Genomic DNA, 15,057 nt, shown 5'->3' with positions numbered 1-15,057 from the left:
TAAGGTAGCATGTATTCTCAGCCTTGTGGCGGATTCGGCCCCAAAAGAATGATCTGCTAACGGGAAGATTCTACAGGGAAGCGATTTTGGACAAGAAGGTACCTTTCTAGTGTTATCTTTCTTCTTAAGAGTTCTTCCATATTAAAGATAGTGAGGCCTTTGGAGCTTCAGTATGTTATTGAACCTTTGCTCTGGGGAGCTGGTCTTCTCGCTTCATATAAAGGGAAACATTGCCGAATTCCATAGACGCAAAGGTCTCTTCCATAGCCAACAAAAGACAGCCTCGCGGCATTTCTCCGAGACTCATTGAATTCGAGCTCGATAATTCCATCTTGCTGTGTTTCTCGTCCTATAATCATCTTCACCGCTGTCAAAATTCACCTTGAGGCTGGCCATTCACTCATTACATCCTCTCGAAACGCCAACTGAACCTTATATTCAATTTCCAAGACTTTGATGTCAATAGATTGATTCCAGTCTATCTAATCGGCAAAACCCCGCGGGAATCCCCAGCTTAAACGCCCGGGGTTTCCCCACGATGGGGCCTGACAGCCCCATATTCTCTCGCCAAATTTCGCCTCTTAGGCTCATGCACACTGGAGCGCTCGATGATCATCCACCTAAGCCTTGTGACTGCAATGATAGATGATGTTGAAAGTCAAACAGGCCGCTTTATTGGGATTAGTAGAAGCTATAAACAGAGGTCGACAACCCTGCCAGGATCATGCATATAGATCTTATTCGATCGACCTTCCTAGCTACCGACCAGAGCTTAGCAATTTCCTTGGTGCTTTTGGTCTCCCATAAGTTAGCACTGCTCGGCAAACAATTGCCAATTCTTTTCAATTTCCCACTATTTTTGCGGGGAGTTCAATTTCAAACCAGATCTCACTCCTGGAGCCATTGAAGCTTTGAAGATGCCTCTCGGTATTCTAGACGACGATAAGCTGGAACATATCCCAGGAACAGCACCCCTCAATGGTCTTAGCAACACCAATGTTTATGCCGGGGTTGATCCTGGCCTCCTGAAGCATGATCCCACTGGTCAAATTGTTTTGGTTCCCCAGCCATCCGAGTCGCCAAACGATCCATACAATTGGCCTCGAAGGAAGAAAGAACTCTTCACCCTCACCTTTGCATGGGGTTGCGGGTGTGTGGGAGGTAATACAAATTCCTTAGCATCCTCATCTTTGGTTTCAACTTGACTGACTACCTCTCTTCTAAATAGCTGTCGGTCCGCTGCTCGGAGGAGCATTCGTCCCTCTCGCCAAGGAGTTCGGAGTCTCGTTGTCGACATTCGTATCCGCCGTCCAAGGTGGCACAATTGCCGCCATTGCAGTGGGAAGTTTGATCTTCAACTCTTTGGCAGTGAAATATGGAAAGCGTCCCGTTTATCTTGGAACAACAGTTGGTTTGATGGTGTCGTGCTTTTGGGCGGCCGAGGCGGGCGGTTTCCATTCCTTCGTTGCTGCTCGGGTCGTGTGTGGACTTTGCATGGCGCCTATGGAGGCTTTGGTTCCGGCTTCTATTGCTGATATATGGTATTTAATCCTCCATGGATGTTGTTCTATTCATATCTAATTGGTCTGACAGGTTCGTGCATGAGCGTGGATTCCGCACGGCTATCTTCAACCTCGGTGTTCTCGGTGGAATTAATCTTGCTGTGCCAATTGGTGAGTTTTCGTTCTAAAACGTTTAGTATTACTATACTGACATCTGTTTTCAAATAGCTGCCGCAATTATCGAATTCTGTAACTATCGAATCGCTCTACACGCAATGGGCGGTGCCTTTGCACTAGCACTCATCATGATCTTCTTCTGGATGCCCGAATCAGCGTATAACCGACAAGCATTGAACATCGACACTGGCGACACAAACGTGATTATCCCTTCTTTCCAACTAAAGCTCCCTATCCATTGTACTGACATATCCCAGATCGTGGTGGAAGGAAAAGGAACTATGGAACAACTCGAACACTCCCCCAGCGCTGGAATCCAGCCGTCCGAGCCACGAATCTCATATAAACAAGAGCTTCTTCCGTACAGTGGCTATGTCAATCATGTCTCGTTCTGGAATACTATCATTCGGCCATTCTATCTGATCGCATCGCCTCCTGTTCTCTGGGCGGTCCTTCTCTTCACCACTTGCATCTCGTGGCTGGTCGGTATTTCTCTTACTCTGTCGCAGATTTTCTCGGCGCCGCCATACAATTTTTCGGTCGTGGGTGTTGGTGCGACGAATTTGTCTTCTTTCGTTGCTTCGGTTCTTGGTACTCTTACCGCTGGTTCTTTGATTGATGGATTGGTAACTCGAATGTCAAAGATGAACGGGGGTGTCTTCGGTAAGAACTTCCATTCCATCCTTGCCATTTCGTGACCAAGCTAACACATACCTAGAACCTGAATTCCGTCTGCCAATCATGGTTACCTATCTCTTGTTCACTTCTACCGGCTTCTTCGCATGGGGCCAATCCTCGTATGCGCAGGACCCGTGGCCCGTCCCCGTGATTGTGTGCTTGGGCTTGATCAATTTCGGTGTCCAGCTGGGCACTACGGGTGTTGTCACATACGTTGTTGACTGCCATCGCGAGAAGGCTGGTGAAGCCTTTGCTGCAATGAACTTTATCAAGAACCTTTTCGCGTTCGGGCTGTCGTTCTATATCAATGATTGGATTGATCAGCAAGGTGTTCGTGACTGCTTCTTCACTATTGGTGGAATTACGATGGGTGTTACCCTCTTCACTATTCCTATGTAAGGTCCCCTGATCAAGTTTCATTCTATGTCGGTTACTGACTCATTTTTATCAGGTACATCTTTGGAAAGCGGGCTCGAAGCTGGGTGCATAGACACGGAATTGCGGATCGCCTGTAGAGAATCATGTTGATGGTGATATTGACTAGACCAACAGTGCGATTCAATTATACATCAGTGCATTAATTGTATCCACTTTATATAGTCATACGATACTTGAACAGATCTTTCTCCAGAATCTCACCTTTCCTCCCCTCCAACTCCTCCATATCCCAATTTCCACAAACAAATCGACCGCTCAACCACTCCCTCCGCTGCGAACATAGCCAAACAACCGTATCCGCAGGAAGCTCCGCCTTATCCACCAAAATGAATTGCAAAGACTCCGGGAAATCATCCGCCATATCCGTCTTCACACAGCCAGGGTGCAAAGTAATACAGACGAGATTCTGGCTCTCATAGTCCCGAGCCACAAACTCGGTGAACCGGCAATTAGCAAAACGCGATGCCTGGTACGCCGAGCCTCCGAGTGTCAAACAATTTGCTCCCAAGGAAGAAAAATTGATGACTATCTTTGTGTCCGACTTCAGAAGTAGCGGCATGAAGTAGTGACAGCAGAGAAATGTTCCTTTGACATTGACTTCCCATGCTTCCCACCATTTCGCAGGGTCACATTCATGTATAGGTTTGAATTCGTAAAGACGGCCAGCGTTGTTGACCAGGATATCCAATTTTCCTCCAAACGCTTCTTCTACTGCCTTTGCAGCAGCCTGAACAGACTCATCTGATTTGACATCTACCTGCAAGGGGAGAATCTGCGGTGGTTCAACGCCTGCTTCACGGGCATTTTGTTTGATTTCTTTCACAACGCCCTCTAGCGAGGAACGAGCGGCAAGTGCAAGTTTCGCACAGCCCGCTCTGGCGCATCGGATAGCTGTGGCGCGTCCGAGACCTCGTGAAACCCCCGTGATGAGAATGGACTTGTTGGTGAGTTCTGTGCCTGTGGGTGTGATGTAGGGATAGGTATCGTGATGGGTTGTTGGGACGAAATTGGTCAATTCATTAGAGTTTGTGAGTCGGACGTAGTCTTCCATATCGTCCATGTTGATGGTAGTTGATGGGGCAGATCTATAAGGATCTGGCTAGCAGTGATGTGGACGAAAGTTATGAACAGAAGAATTGAATATAAGAGATTTTGTTCCTCTAGTCGACGCGATCGAGGGGTTAAAATACTCTTGGTCATTCTGAGGTTCTCGCATTTTTAAACTCAAAAGAACAAGCAGCATTGGAAAGATGGGCTGGAACAAGCCTTTGCGGGAATGGAATCTTGGGCGAGATCAGAATGGTGAAGTCACAAGCGGCAAGCCACCGTATCATATTGGTAATATAGGCGAATAGCGAATTGCGAGTTTGAAGCACGGTACGAGTCACGAGCGTCAAATGATTCTGTACGAGGGGACAGGTCGGCTATTATCACCTTTATTCTAACGGCTTTCCTTGATCTGGGGCATTGATGAAGCAGGGTGTTCACGATGTGTCGACTTGGATTGGATTTGAAGGGTAGGGTTAAATCCGGCTATCTCCGATGCCAGACTCAGAGGCCTCGTTAAGCTTTACTATCTCGTGCTTATCACGAACTCTGGAGATTTAAGGTGAATTTACGGTCTGGTTGGTAGGAACCGAAGTGTAATGAGAGGCTACAATTCAATCTTATTAAATTCGTATCGATCGCTTCTAAATATAACAAATTCTCAACCTACTCTGCTCCCATCTTTTGTTTAGCGGGAAGTGCAGTTCACAGCCAGCAGGCTGTCGTCGACCTGTACAAGTAAAATAAGATTAGCGTTTCGTCTCTCTCTCGTACAAAATATTCGATAAACTTACATTAGTGCAAGTGAATGCATTGTATCCCTTAGGACTCTTCACCGCGATCTCAGAGGCGTAGATATCCGAGCAGACCTAGTAGAGTTAGATATAACCCAGCTTTCCTTGAGGGATAAAATTCAACTTACATTGGGGCTGGAGCAGACAATCGTTCCGACCAAGGGGTCGTATTTGCCAGAGGTGGTACCCTTGATGTTCTTGAAGTGAACATCAGAAATGGTCATGCTACTCTGTATAATCCGAAAAGATATGGTTAGTATTTTCATGAAGACAGTAAATAGTCAAGAATACGGGGGGATAATGTACGGGGTACTCATTGCAGAGAGTGAGGTTCTTCTGTCCGTAGCATTGGGTAACCTCAATGGCATAATCGACGTTCTGGATGGTCATGGTGTCGTAGGTAATGTTCTTGACACTGCCAGAGCCACCTCCGCCTTGCAAGTCGGTGGACAGAGCAGAGGCAACACCAGGCCAGACCTTGATGCGAGCACCGTCCTATATATTGTATTAGCCTTTACTCGACATTAACAATCAATCTGTCATGGCACGTACGGAGGCATTGAACATCGAAATGTTGTAGATGAGAATGTTCTCAACGATATCGACTTCGTTCTTGTACTGGCCCAGGGAACCAACGGAGATGCCGTGCGAGCCGTTGCAGTGAAGGTTCTGGACGATAACGTTGGTACTGTTTGGCTTGAAGGAGACGCAGTCTAAAAGAAAATTAGCTTTGCTGGTAACAATTCAAGTTTTGGTTCATATCACGTACCGTCACCGTTGTTGATCACCGAGTCTTGAATGACGATGTTGTCAGACCGGTAGATATCCCTGTTCAATATTGGTTAGCTTGGATCCTTTCCCATATTTCTGCGAGTCTACTCACCATCCATCAGTGTTCTTGGCAGTGTTCTTGCTCTTACTGAAGCCAGTAATATCAATACCCTCGAACAGAACATTCGACGAGTTGGCGACAAAGTGGTACCACTGTGGGGAGTAGCGCAGCTTGAGAGGGCCGATAGTACCGCCGTGCAGCCCGATAATACCAACCAAAATGGGACGCAGAATAAGCGCATCTGAGGCGTACAGATCGTACCAAACCTGGCCATTGCCATCCAGGGTACCGTCACCATAGACGTTAACGTCTGTACCGCCGAGCTGGAAGAAAGTCGTCGCGTTTTGGTAGACTTGCTTGAAGGCATTGGCTTGCCAGTAGTCGGTGTCGTTGGTGAATTGAATTGTTCCGAGAATTTCTACGATAACGTAGATTAGCTTGTATATCCTTTGGAGGGCTCCGCTTTCGGGTTTGTATCATCACATACCGAGATCCACGTGCTTGAGGAAGGTCATATCCATGGCCTTGCCAACGGTATAGGTCTTGTCCGCGTCAAACACGACCTTACCGCCATTGTTGCATTTCTTCAGGGTCGACAGGATATTGGCCGAGTCGTCGGTACCGTCGCCATGACTCGGAACATGGCAGGTCTTGTGTCGGACCTGGCTGGCAGGGAGAGGATGGAATGGCTTATGGGGATGGCACGAGGCACTACGAGACAATTCATTGGCGTCGGCAGCAGCACTGAGAGACAGCACCAGGCCAATGGCCTGTGTCAAGACATTGGACACCTTCATTGTGACGAGCAACAACAATTCAGGTCAGATCAGGGATCGAGCTTTCGTTCTGAAATGGAGAGAGATCGGCAAGAAACCACAACTGACCCCCCAGTGGCAGCTCATGTTTATATATTCTCCGCTCGCAAAAATTAGCTTTCCCATATTCGCATCCAATATCCATTGGGGAAACGTGCACTGCGCTAATTCTCCCCCGTGTCGCGATTCGGTGGGGTAACCCACGTTGAGGACTTCATCCGGGGGAACCGGCGTGCGGACTGTGGGGAAGCTGGAGAGTGAAGCTGGCGTGGGCAGGCACTGGGCGTCGCGTTAGCGAAGAATTCGGAGATTGAAACTGTTTGGATTCCGTCGATGGAGATGATTGTGGGGGTCCGGTTGGAGGAAGATCTGAGGTGCAATTCGCCGATTGGGAGGAAAATCCCGGCTAAACTCGACACGGTGGTTGGGAAGCATTTGGAGAAGCATTTTGGGACCTGCGTATGTTGCAAGGTTCGGGGGAACTCTTGCAGGAGTTATGTCTCTTATCTTTGAAGAAAAATAGGAATAATTCCATATTGTGATTCGTGCATTGATAGGGCTGTGCCTGTGTTGAGTCGGACAAAATTACCGTTTATTCTAACAGTCACTACTGAGATTCGGTCCCACGATCTACTTTCGGAATAATCGTCAATGAGAAAAACAGAAACAATCACTGGCATGGTTTATATGTACAGCGGGTCCCCCATAGACACAATATATGTCAGCGCAAATGGTAAACAGACTCTCGATCGGATCCCAGATGAATCACCCTCGTCTCAACAGTTTTCCCCCGAGGTCTAAATGCGAAGCAAATATCCATCCAAATCTTTCCAGTGCCCGCAACTGCAACTGCAACCGCAACCGCAACTTCACTCTGTATCAGCTTTCGTTTAAGCAGTCTTCTCAGCAGCAGCCTTCACAGCGGTCTCAGCCTGGTCCACGACTGCCTTGGCAGAGTCGGCGGCCTCGTGCTCGAGCTCCTTAGCAGCCTCAAGGGAAGAACCCTTCTGGCTGCGCTGCCACATGAAGATACGGGAGACCTGAACGACACCAACGCATCCGAGGAAGAAGTTAACGGCGGCAAGGCTAAAAAAGTGTGGAGTTAGCTGGGAGTCGATACAACAGGGAAGATAGATAGAAGCAGGACGTACAGGACGTTCCGGGGCTTGATGATAAGACACCAGCGAGTCCAGATGGCACCGGTGGCCATCAGGGCGCAGTTCTGGGTCAGAGACAGCTTCTCAGCTGGGCGGTTGAAGTCGGAGATACCGGCGATGACAAGCGCCCACTATTCGCGAGGAGAAATCAGCCATGTCCTTTCTTATAGTCTTGAACTTCCAGATTCCACGTATTCCACACAGTCTCGTAGGTTCGACAATGTTCAAAGGGTATCTCAAGAGGGAATCGCGCTTATCGAAACGGGGAGATTGATCGAGTCACAAATCGTACCTTCATAACGGGGGCCCTATCAGACCAAAGTTAGCATCAATCTCACATCACCGTAAACAAAGCTCAATCCAGTCGATCAATCATACCAGAAATGCACAGTCTTCACACCAACAGGGCTGTTCCACATGCGCTGGAAAGCGCTCTGTTGCTCAGCAGCGCCGGCCTCGGAGCTCTGGAAGCGGAAGCCCTGGGCACCCGGCCGGCGGAATGGCGCAGAGGCATTGCGGAACGCAAAGCGAGCGTTGTTGAGGAAGCGGAAACCCACGCGAGACGACGACATTGTGTCTGGCTGGTGGACGAGGAGGGGGAGAGGAGAGGGTCAAGATCGAGGTCGAGATCGAGTTGGTTCCCGAAAGGTTGGGGTTGTGAGGGAAGAAGGGCGGAATCGGCCGGTGAGTCGGATCAGCGAGTTTTCCGCCGGATGAGTTGAGTTGATGTGTGTTTACTACCACGAAAATTGTAGAAAAAAGAGAAATAGTCGTTAGATAAGAATAGAAAATAGCCTTAACTATTCAATTGAGAATATTCAACCCATCTATCTCATCGTTAATTCCAACTCACGCGGCCAGTGCCTTCCGGCTGAGGTAATCCATATCCCGCTAACCTCAAATAGTACTAGCGGCAGTGTCTCTTTGCTGGGCGAATCACCATCACTGCGAATAACTGAATAATGCACCTCCGCCCTCGTCCTGCTTCGTGATACCCCTCGGCCTCATACACGACTTCCTAACCTCCCGCCTCCTTCCTGACTGCCATTCACCATGTCGGGCAAATACGTCTTCTCCAAGGGCCTGAAGGAGCTCCGTTTCCTCTTCTGCCAGTCCTCCGAGCAGAGCGCTGCCACAAGGCATGTTCCCATCCACCCTCCCATTTCCAGTGCCCTGCCAGCTCATAGGCTACCTGCGGGTGTTTCAGGAAGCAATTGACTAACAATCCTCTGGCTAAATAGGTCCTTCCTGAACCGCGCCTACCCTACCATGAAGAAGCACAACCCCCACACTCCCATCCTGATGCGCGAGGCCTCCGGCACCGAGCCGCGAGTCTTTGCTAGATACGGTACGCCAATACCCGATTTGCACCGCGAGAAATCCTCAATTGGCACCATTATTGGACAAAACTAATGGTATTAACCCATTGAATATAGAGCTTGGCAAGGAGACCCAAGAGGCTCTGTCCGGTAAGTTTCCAGCGCGTGATTCGAGTTCAAGCTACCAACCGCTGACTTTGCACAGGCCTGTCCGACTCGCAGATCGAAGAGCGCATCACGACCCTGGTGAAGCAGACTTCATAACGAATTTCTCTTCCCATCATTCTCTTCCCACGCATCGTCCTTCCCATCTTTCCTTCTGCGCGTTATCCCGTCCCAAAGTTACATGTACCTTGTACCTATAGATGAAATCGAACCTCATCAAAATCAACAATTCAATTCCAATTCCATCCAATCAATTCCATCCATGCTCATTTTCGCCTATTGCTATGCTATGCATTCTATTCAAAACATTGTGTGTGTGACTACCGCTACAGCGAAGTACTAGCATTACTCAGCTCTCCGAACCGAAACTGCGCCCAGCTCATGCTACCCTCTGGCAACGTCCAGATTCTCTTACCCACATCCTCCTGCGCCGCACCTGCTCCAACGTGAATAGGCAGCAAATGGTCAAATGTAGGGTGAGCCTGGCGAGCATCAGGACGCTTCAGAAGATCGGTTAGAGCCTTCTCCCGCTCAGCAGGCGCGGTTGTCGCAGCGTCCTTAAGCGCCTCGTCGAAGCTAACGGCGTACGGCATGGGGCGCGGATTCCCGAATGTAAACCGCAAGTCGCGCAGGTTATGCACGGCCATGCCGGAGACGATGATTAGGATGTTCTCCTCGCGCAGCCGGGAGACAGCTTGGCCGAGGCGGTAGTGCTGATTCGGGTCCTCGGTGTCGAAGAGGGAGACCTGCACGACGGGGACGTTCAATGGGTTCGAGTCGGGCTCGAATGCTGCATTGGTATCAGTATGGACCATGTAGTGTATTTATTGGTTCAATTTTGTAAGACTCACCGCACTTGAAACTGGCCCATACACCATGGTCCAACCCGCGCTTCACACCCTTCGCCTCTATACCGGCTTCCTTCAGCGCATCAAGCACTTTATGCGACACTTCCTTGCTGCCCACATTGGGATACTTCTCCTTGTAGTAATGATCCGGGAAACCATAGAAACTGCATAACCCTATTAGCCCACAACTCCTTGGTCTTGGTCTGTCGCAACATACTCATATATCAGATCCGTTTCCTCAGCAGTGTTCACATAGATGGTATCCCTCCCACCCTGCCAATGAGCCGAGAACACCACCACAGCGCGCGGCTTCACCTTTGTCGTAATCTCCCGTCCGATTTGATTCAACTTCTTATACGCCGGGTGGTCCACGTTGTACATAATATTCGGCTATTTAAAATCAGCACAACGCCCATCAACCCTATCGAGTACGATTCCGATTCCATAAACAACTGAAACTCACCCCACCATGACTCAGGAAATAAACAGGCGTCTTCATCTTGACCTCCGATTGATCCGCAATCCCAGACGACGATGCTAAAGCAGGTGCAGAAAGTGACCCAGCTACAGAGCTGGTAGCAGCGGCAGTCCTCGAGGAAGAACCGAAAAAGCGACGAAAAGCGAACAGATTGACGGTATCGGGCCAGAAAATGGCAACCAGCGCAGCGGCAAAAACAGTTACCACCGAAAGCAGGAAGAGTCGACGGTTATTCGTGTGCAGAGGCGCAAAATGGTTTTTTGGTGGGGTGTTCTGTTGGCGTGCTTCCGACGACATATATACCCCCGGGACATGTGAAGGGAGACGGGAGTGGCAATGGTGACGGCAGAAGTGGACGCTACCAGAGATACTGTGATGAGGGCCCAAGCTTAAGGAGGTTATATCTGGTAATAGTATAGTAGGGGGCTTAAGGATTTTGGCTTCTCGTACGGTAAAATAATTAGAAATACTACGCCCGCGTCGGATGTATGGGAATGCCGATGCATAAGCCGATCCGATTGCTGTGTAAGCGCGGAATGGGCCCGCACGGTAACTTGTAGCAGCGGCCCGCTAAATAAGGAGACAAGAGCAATATAGAGGGAATAAATGGCATGTTTAGGGATTTACGGTAGTAGAGGTTATGGTGGGAATTTCATATGTGATTCCATTCTATGAGAAACAAATGCAACCAGGCCTAGCTCCAGAGTATTCGCACCTTTGACGAGAGCGACCAATCGTGTCCATCAGTCATGACTTGTTCCACGAGGGAATAAAAAGGGAGTTTGTATGCACAGAATCGAGAACGGAAAAGAGGGAGTAAAATATGACAATGTACTCGAGCAACAGAAGAATGCGAAGAAAAGAAAATGCCTTAACAAAGGGGGAATTGTACAGCCCAGACCCGAGATGAGAGAGTCCTGCTCAACTGAAACTAACAGAGGTATAAGGCTGCAATCACATCAAGACAGGAAAGAAATACATCAAGCGCCGGTGGTCATTAGGAAGATACATGCATGCCAGCCTGCGAATGAACAGAAACCAGTTCCATACAAAAACTCGAAAAAGTCGAGATGTTCGAGCATGGCAATAAGGTAGATAGAAAATTACATGATAGTGCAATCGCCATCACTCTGCTTGTTAACGGCAGAGCGAGAGAGACGCGTCTTTTGCATGCGACTGCCGCCCTTCTTGAGGTCTTCCAGACGCTCCCGGGCCTTGGGGAATCCTTGTGCTGAAAAGAGAAAAGAATGATTAGCTGGGAACTCCTGATCAGTTCATACTCTTAAAACGATTTACTCACCCGCAGCACGCCAATACCACCGCTTCGCATCTTCCAAGTTCGCTGTAACACCGATTCCAACCTCGGTGAAGTATCCCATCGCATATTCGGCTTTAGCAAGACCGGCTGTCGCAGCCTTTCGTGCCCACAGATACGCCTCGGTATCATTCTGCTGAAGAATGCCCTCCGATCCGGTAAGATACCATCCACTCAGAGCGAGCTCACTCTGGTGCTCGCCCTGCGCAGCAGCACGAGTATACCAGATAATACTCGTCCGGTTATCAACTGGGCAGCCCAACAAGCCATATTCGTACGCCGTGCCAAGTCGGAACTGCGAGAACTTGTAGCCCAGGTCAGCAGCCTGGTGGAAGAGCTGTGAGGCGTATGCTTCGTCGCGGACAATGATGTCGTTGCCGCTCGCATTCTGGTACATGAGCGCCAATTCGTGCAGAGCATGTGGGTTCTCCTCGTCGGCACGTTCAGCAGCACGCTTCAGCCAGGAAACACCTTCGCGTGGACTCCGGGCTTGGCCGAGCAGCCCCTTCAAGTTGATCATACCCATCTTGTACATGGCGGGTGTGTCACCCATCGATGCAGCGCGCTTGTACCACTGCACGGCCTTGAACGGATCGCGCTTGGTACCGCCACCTTCTTCGGCACCAATCTCGCAGCACACGGCTACACGGTATGCAGACTGCGCATGGCCAGCCTTGGCAGCAGACTGGTACAAGGCAAATGCCTCCTTGGCGTCGACTTCCAATCCTAACTGACCCTCACCATAACAGTCTGCAAGGTAGAACTGCGCGTCTGGGTACCCGGTTGAAGCGAGCTTCTTCACAATCTTATACGCATCCATCACGTACTTTTCTTTAGCCTTGGCTTTCATCTTGGGGTCAAGGCGATTGTTGTCAGCCACAAGCACGGTGGATGCCTCGACTAGTTTCTTGGCCAATAAAAGCTGCGTCTTTTGATCGCCAGGGTTGCCTCGTGCCTTCATCTGTAGTTGGTTCAACTCCTCATGTGTGACAGGCTTCGGTCCATTTTCAACTGCTGGCATAGGCTGGGGAGCGGCAGGGCCAGGGCCAGGTCCAGGGCCAGGTCCAGGTGCGGGACCTGGTCCTGGGGCTGCGCCTGGACCACCGCCGTACTGGCGTACCGGGGCTGGCTTTTGGTCATGACCTGGACGGAATGGTATCGGCATCGGATGGTGAGGAAGAGCATCTGGGTTTTCGTCATGAGGTGATGGCTGTTCCATGGGATATCCTTGGTTTTGGTACGGGGCATGGCCATTAAGGGAGTATCCAGGCTCGTCATAACTGTTCGGCGGGTATCCACCGTTACCTCCATGCATCGGCATTGGGGGTGCATCATTGGGAATATCGAACTGGAAGCCCGCAATTTCAAACTGATTAGGAGCAGTAGGCTGTCGGAGGTCGGGCTGAGATCGCGATCGTGAGGTGCTTGAATCAGGTGTGTAGGGCGCATACTGGCCGCCGGCTGAGGAAGAGGGGGAAGTGGGCGTTTGCATCGGTTTTGGAGTGTCCAGTCCCATCTCATCAATAGGACCTTTGTGTTCCGCCGGCATCGCATCGAAATTAGGCATGTCAGGTTCGTCATCAGTGCCCTCGTAGTAGCTATCCAAAAATTCTCGAGGTGCGTAAGAAATCCGACTGCCTGGATCAGGTGGGACCATCAAACCGGCACCGAGGCCAGGATCCAGCTCGTTGGCAGGACGGCGAGTAGGTCGCATGCCACCCGCAGTATTGGGGCGCGCTGGGGGCATCTCGCCCATGGGACTGGAGGCATAGTCGGGTTCTCGATAGGATGACTGACCAGGATACATGGTTGGCGGCGTCGCAAGAGGCATAGTTGCGCTTCGACCTGGTGGTCCCATGGAAGGTCCATTGGGATCCCCGTAGGCTCGATCGGGCCGATCAGTACGTCCGGAGCTGGCTGCACGAGAGGGACCGGGAGGGTACCCTCCACGACCACGACTCGGAAGTGGTCCTCGCGGGGGCGGTTGTCGCATATCTGGCCGTCGTCCGTTGGAGTTGGATGTGTGTGGTCGAGGTGGGGGACCTCGGCCATTGATGTCCATCGCCGCCATGCCTTTTTCTAGACCATCTCCTCGTGGCGGAGGACCGCGTCGGTCTCGAGGGTCTCTCCCGCCAGGAACAGCGGGAAAGGGACTGTCAAAGTTACCTGGAGGGGGCCGACCACCCGCTAATATTCTGGTTAGAACAGAGCATGTTGGGGAGACAGAACTCAAGTTTATACTTACGAGGTCGCGACCGGCTTGATCCCGGTGGGCGCTCTCCAGGATATCCTCGACGGTCATCATATCCCGCCGAAGGACGTCTAGCATCTGGTGCGCCCGGTCCAGGAGGTGGGCGCATTGAGCGTGGTTGTTGCGACGACCCATATGGCGGGGCTCCTGGAGGGCCAGTCTGGTAACTGTATGCTGGATCTTCATATCCTCCTCCAGCTCCACCGCTCTGGTAGTCATATCCTCCTTCTCCATATCCACCTCCGAATCCTGCATCAGGCGCATATCCGGGGCCTGAGGCAGGCGACACCGGGGTTTGGTCATACTGCCTCATAGGAGGCGGCCGCTGAGCCGGGCGCTGTGGATATGCCATGGCTTCGAGTTGCGGACAAGTCAGAGGAGCGGCCGAAGTCGATGACCAGGAGTTTGCGATCGCGCAGGCCGGCTAAAGTCGCATGCAAGGAGAGTTCCCAGTCCCTGCTCAAACGAGGTCAGCATGTCGCAGACGAGCGCACTTCCACTCCGCACGGGACGGTACCACGTGCCAAAGAAGGCAAAAATCAGGTGCGAGGCAAAGAATGTGAGACTCACCACGATCAACCGAGCTTCCCACGACAGAACAAAAGAATCCAAACCTTCAACTCTGCGATTGCAGGGCGCGCGGGGAAGGAGGAGATTTGAGGGGGTTGAGGGCGGTCGGGGGAAGTTTGAAGGAGACCAGCACACTTTAATAAAAAGCCGACCCACAACGACTCGGAGCCCAGGAACACCTGCCGTCATCGACTTCAAACTCCACCGGATGTTTCTTCGTCTGCCTGCCCCCGTTCTTGGCATAACACTCGATGGCTTTGATACGGTTGGTTGCCTAGCAGAGATCAAACACAAGATGGCCTCTCTCCGTCCATTCAAGCATCTTCGACTCTTGACTGGCACGACAGACTGGGGGCAAGGCAAAAGGCGCGCGGTTATGCTGGTCTGGTACCTGACGATCAGGGGGCTTCCAAGACCACCGGAGGTTGTCAGACTGCAGAAATGGGGCCAATGCAAGCCCGTCACTTTTTAGGCCGGCCAAATCTCTAATTTGTTTGTGTCGAAATGGGTGTTATAAATGTGTTTCTGACCTCCTTGGCAGGATTTTGACACCGTTTCCATGAAATCCATACGATGCATCGAATTCATACATTTCATGCAATTCTATTCCAGGGTCCTGTCCACCAATCCGCTTTCCCCAAGGCCACTTTTACACTTTGTTAGCGGTCTGT

The 15,057-nt window shown here is 50.7% G+C and overlaps 8 protein-coding genes across 8 annotated transcripts; 3 read left to right on the top strand and 5 right to left on the bottom strand.

Moving 5' to 3' along the window:
• Positions 1-917: 917 nt before the first annotated feature.
• N7473_005295 (cycloheximide resistance protein) lies at positions 918-2,872 on the top strand (the record flags this gene model as incomplete). The annotated part of the gene is made up of 6 exons (XM_057151235.1): positions 918-1,161; positions 1,229-1,541; positions 1,594-1,673; positions 1,731-2,342; positions 2,398-2,752; positions 2,809-2,872. 6 exons carry the CDS (start codon positions 918-920, stop codon positions 2,870-2,872), a joined length of 1,668 nt encoding a protein of 555 aa, XP_057009040.1.
• A 77-nt stretch (positions 2,873-2,949) lies between these two features.
• N7473_005294 (SDR family NAD(P)-dependent oxidoreductase) lies at positions 2,950-3,855 on the bottom strand (the record flags this gene model as incomplete). The annotated part of the gene is made up of 1 exon (XM_057151234.1): positions 2,950-3,855. One exon carries the CDS (start codon positions 3,853-3,855, stop codon positions 2,950-2,952), a length of 906 nt encoding a protein of 301 aa, XP_057009039.1.
• Positions 3,856-4,530: 675 nt separating this feature from the next.
• On the bottom strand, positions 4,531-6,265 carry N7473_005293 (putative extracellular exo-polygalacturonase; the record flags this gene model as incomplete). The annotated part of the gene is made up of 8 exons (XM_057151233.1): positions 4,531-4,572; positions 4,637-4,711; positions 4,765-4,866; positions 4,943-5,131; positions 5,189-5,349; positions 5,406-5,464; positions 5,520-5,886; positions 5,956-6,265. 8 exons carry the CDS (start codon positions 6,263-6,265, stop codon positions 4,531-4,533), a joined length of 1,305 nt encoding a protein of 434 aa, XP_057009038.1.
• Positions 6,266-6,931: 666 nt separating this feature from the next.
• On the bottom strand, positions 6,932-8,090 carry N7473_005292 (mitochondrial pyruvate carrier family protein). Its single transcript, XM_057151232.1, has 4 exons — positions 7,819-8,090; positions 7,733-7,748; positions 7,435-7,571; positions 6,932-7,369 (listed from the first exon to the last, which is right to left on the bottom strand). The coding sequence occupies exons 1-4, from the start codon at positions 8,010-8,012 to the stop codon at positions 7,174-7,176; spliced, it is 543 nt and encodes a 180-aa protein (XP_057009037.1). The 5' UTR covers positions 8,013-8,090; the 3' UTR covers positions 6,932-7,173.
• Positions 8,091-8,493: 403 nt separating this feature from the next.
• On the top strand, positions 8,494-9,023 carry N7473_005291 (L51/S25/CI-B8 domain-containing protein; the record flags this gene model as incomplete). Its single annotated transcript, XM_057151231.1, has 4 exons — positions 8,494-8,579; positions 8,682-8,788; positions 8,877-8,909; positions 8,965-9,023. 4 exons carry the CDS (start codon positions 8,494-8,496, stop codon positions 9,021-9,023), a joined length of 285 nt encoding a protein of 94 aa, XP_057009036.1.
• A 145-nt stretch (positions 9,024-9,168) lies between these two features.
• On the bottom strand, positions 9,169-10,695 carry N7473_005290 (DODA-type extradiol aromatic ring-opening family dioxygenase). The gene is made up of 4 exons (XM_057151230.1): positions 10,236-10,695; positions 9,990-10,162; positions 9,776-9,936; positions 9,169-9,714 (listed from the first exon to the last, which is right to left on the bottom strand). Exons 1-4 carry the CDS (start codon positions 10,545-10,547, stop codon positions 9,251-9,253), a joined length of 1,110 nt encoding a protein of 369 aa, XP_057009035.1. The 5' UTR covers positions 10,548-10,695; the 3' UTR covers positions 9,169-9,250.
• A 658-nt stretch (positions 10,696-11,353) lies between these two features.
• Positions 11,354-14,168, bottom strand: N7473_005289 (uncharacterized protein; the record flags this gene model as incomplete). Its single annotated transcript, XM_057151229.1, has 3 exons — positions 11,354-11,481; positions 11,551-13,752; positions 13,811-14,168. 3 exons carry the CDS (start codon positions 14,166-14,168, stop codon positions 11,354-11,356), a joined length of 2,688 nt encoding a protein of 895 aa, XP_057009034.1.
• Positions 14,162-14,476, top strand: N7473_005288 (uncharacterized protein; the record flags this gene model as incomplete). The annotated part of the gene is made up of 1 exon (XM_057151228.1): positions 14,162-14,476. One exon carries the CDS (start codon positions 14,162-14,164, stop codon positions 14,474-14,476), a length of 315 nt encoding a protein of 104 aa, XP_057009033.1.
• Positions 14,477-15,057: the final 581 nt, after the last annotated feature.

This window comes from Penicillium subrubescens, assembly GCF_028828155.1.
Source record: "Penicillium subrubescens strain IBT 31985 chromosome Unknown utg000004l_segment0_segment0, whole genome shotgun sequence".
Taxonomy (NCBI): Eukaryota; Fungi; Ascomycota; class Eurotiomycetes; order Eurotiales; family Aspergillaceae; genus Penicillium; species Penicillium subrubescens.
Note: the sequence above shows the minus strand (reverse complement) of the source record. Positions and strands in the feature narration are given on the sequence as shown.

Bases quoted from the DNA above. Each gene is read 5' to 3' on its own strand.
- N7473_005292 (XM_057151232.1), bottom strand. From the start codon at position 8,012: ATGTCGTCGTCTCGCGTGGGTTTCCGCTTCCTCAACAACGCTCGCTTT. The intron at 7,370-7,434 runs GTACGTCCTGCT...ACACTTTTTTAG, and splicing joins ATCAAGCCCCGGAACGTCCT to CCTTGCCGCCGTTAACTTCT.
- N7473_005290 (XM_057151230.1), bottom strand. From the start codon at position 10,547: ATGTCGTCGGAAGCACGCCAACAGAACACCCCACCAAAAAACCATTTT. The intron at 10,163-10,235 runs GTGAGTTTCAGT...GATTTTAAATAG, and splicing joins ATTTCCTGAGTCATGGTGGG to CCGAATATTATGTACAACGT. The intron at 9,715-9,775 runs GTGAGTCTTACA...ATACCAATGCAG, and splicing joins ATGGGCCAGTTTCAAGTGCG to CATTCGAGCCCGACTCGAAC.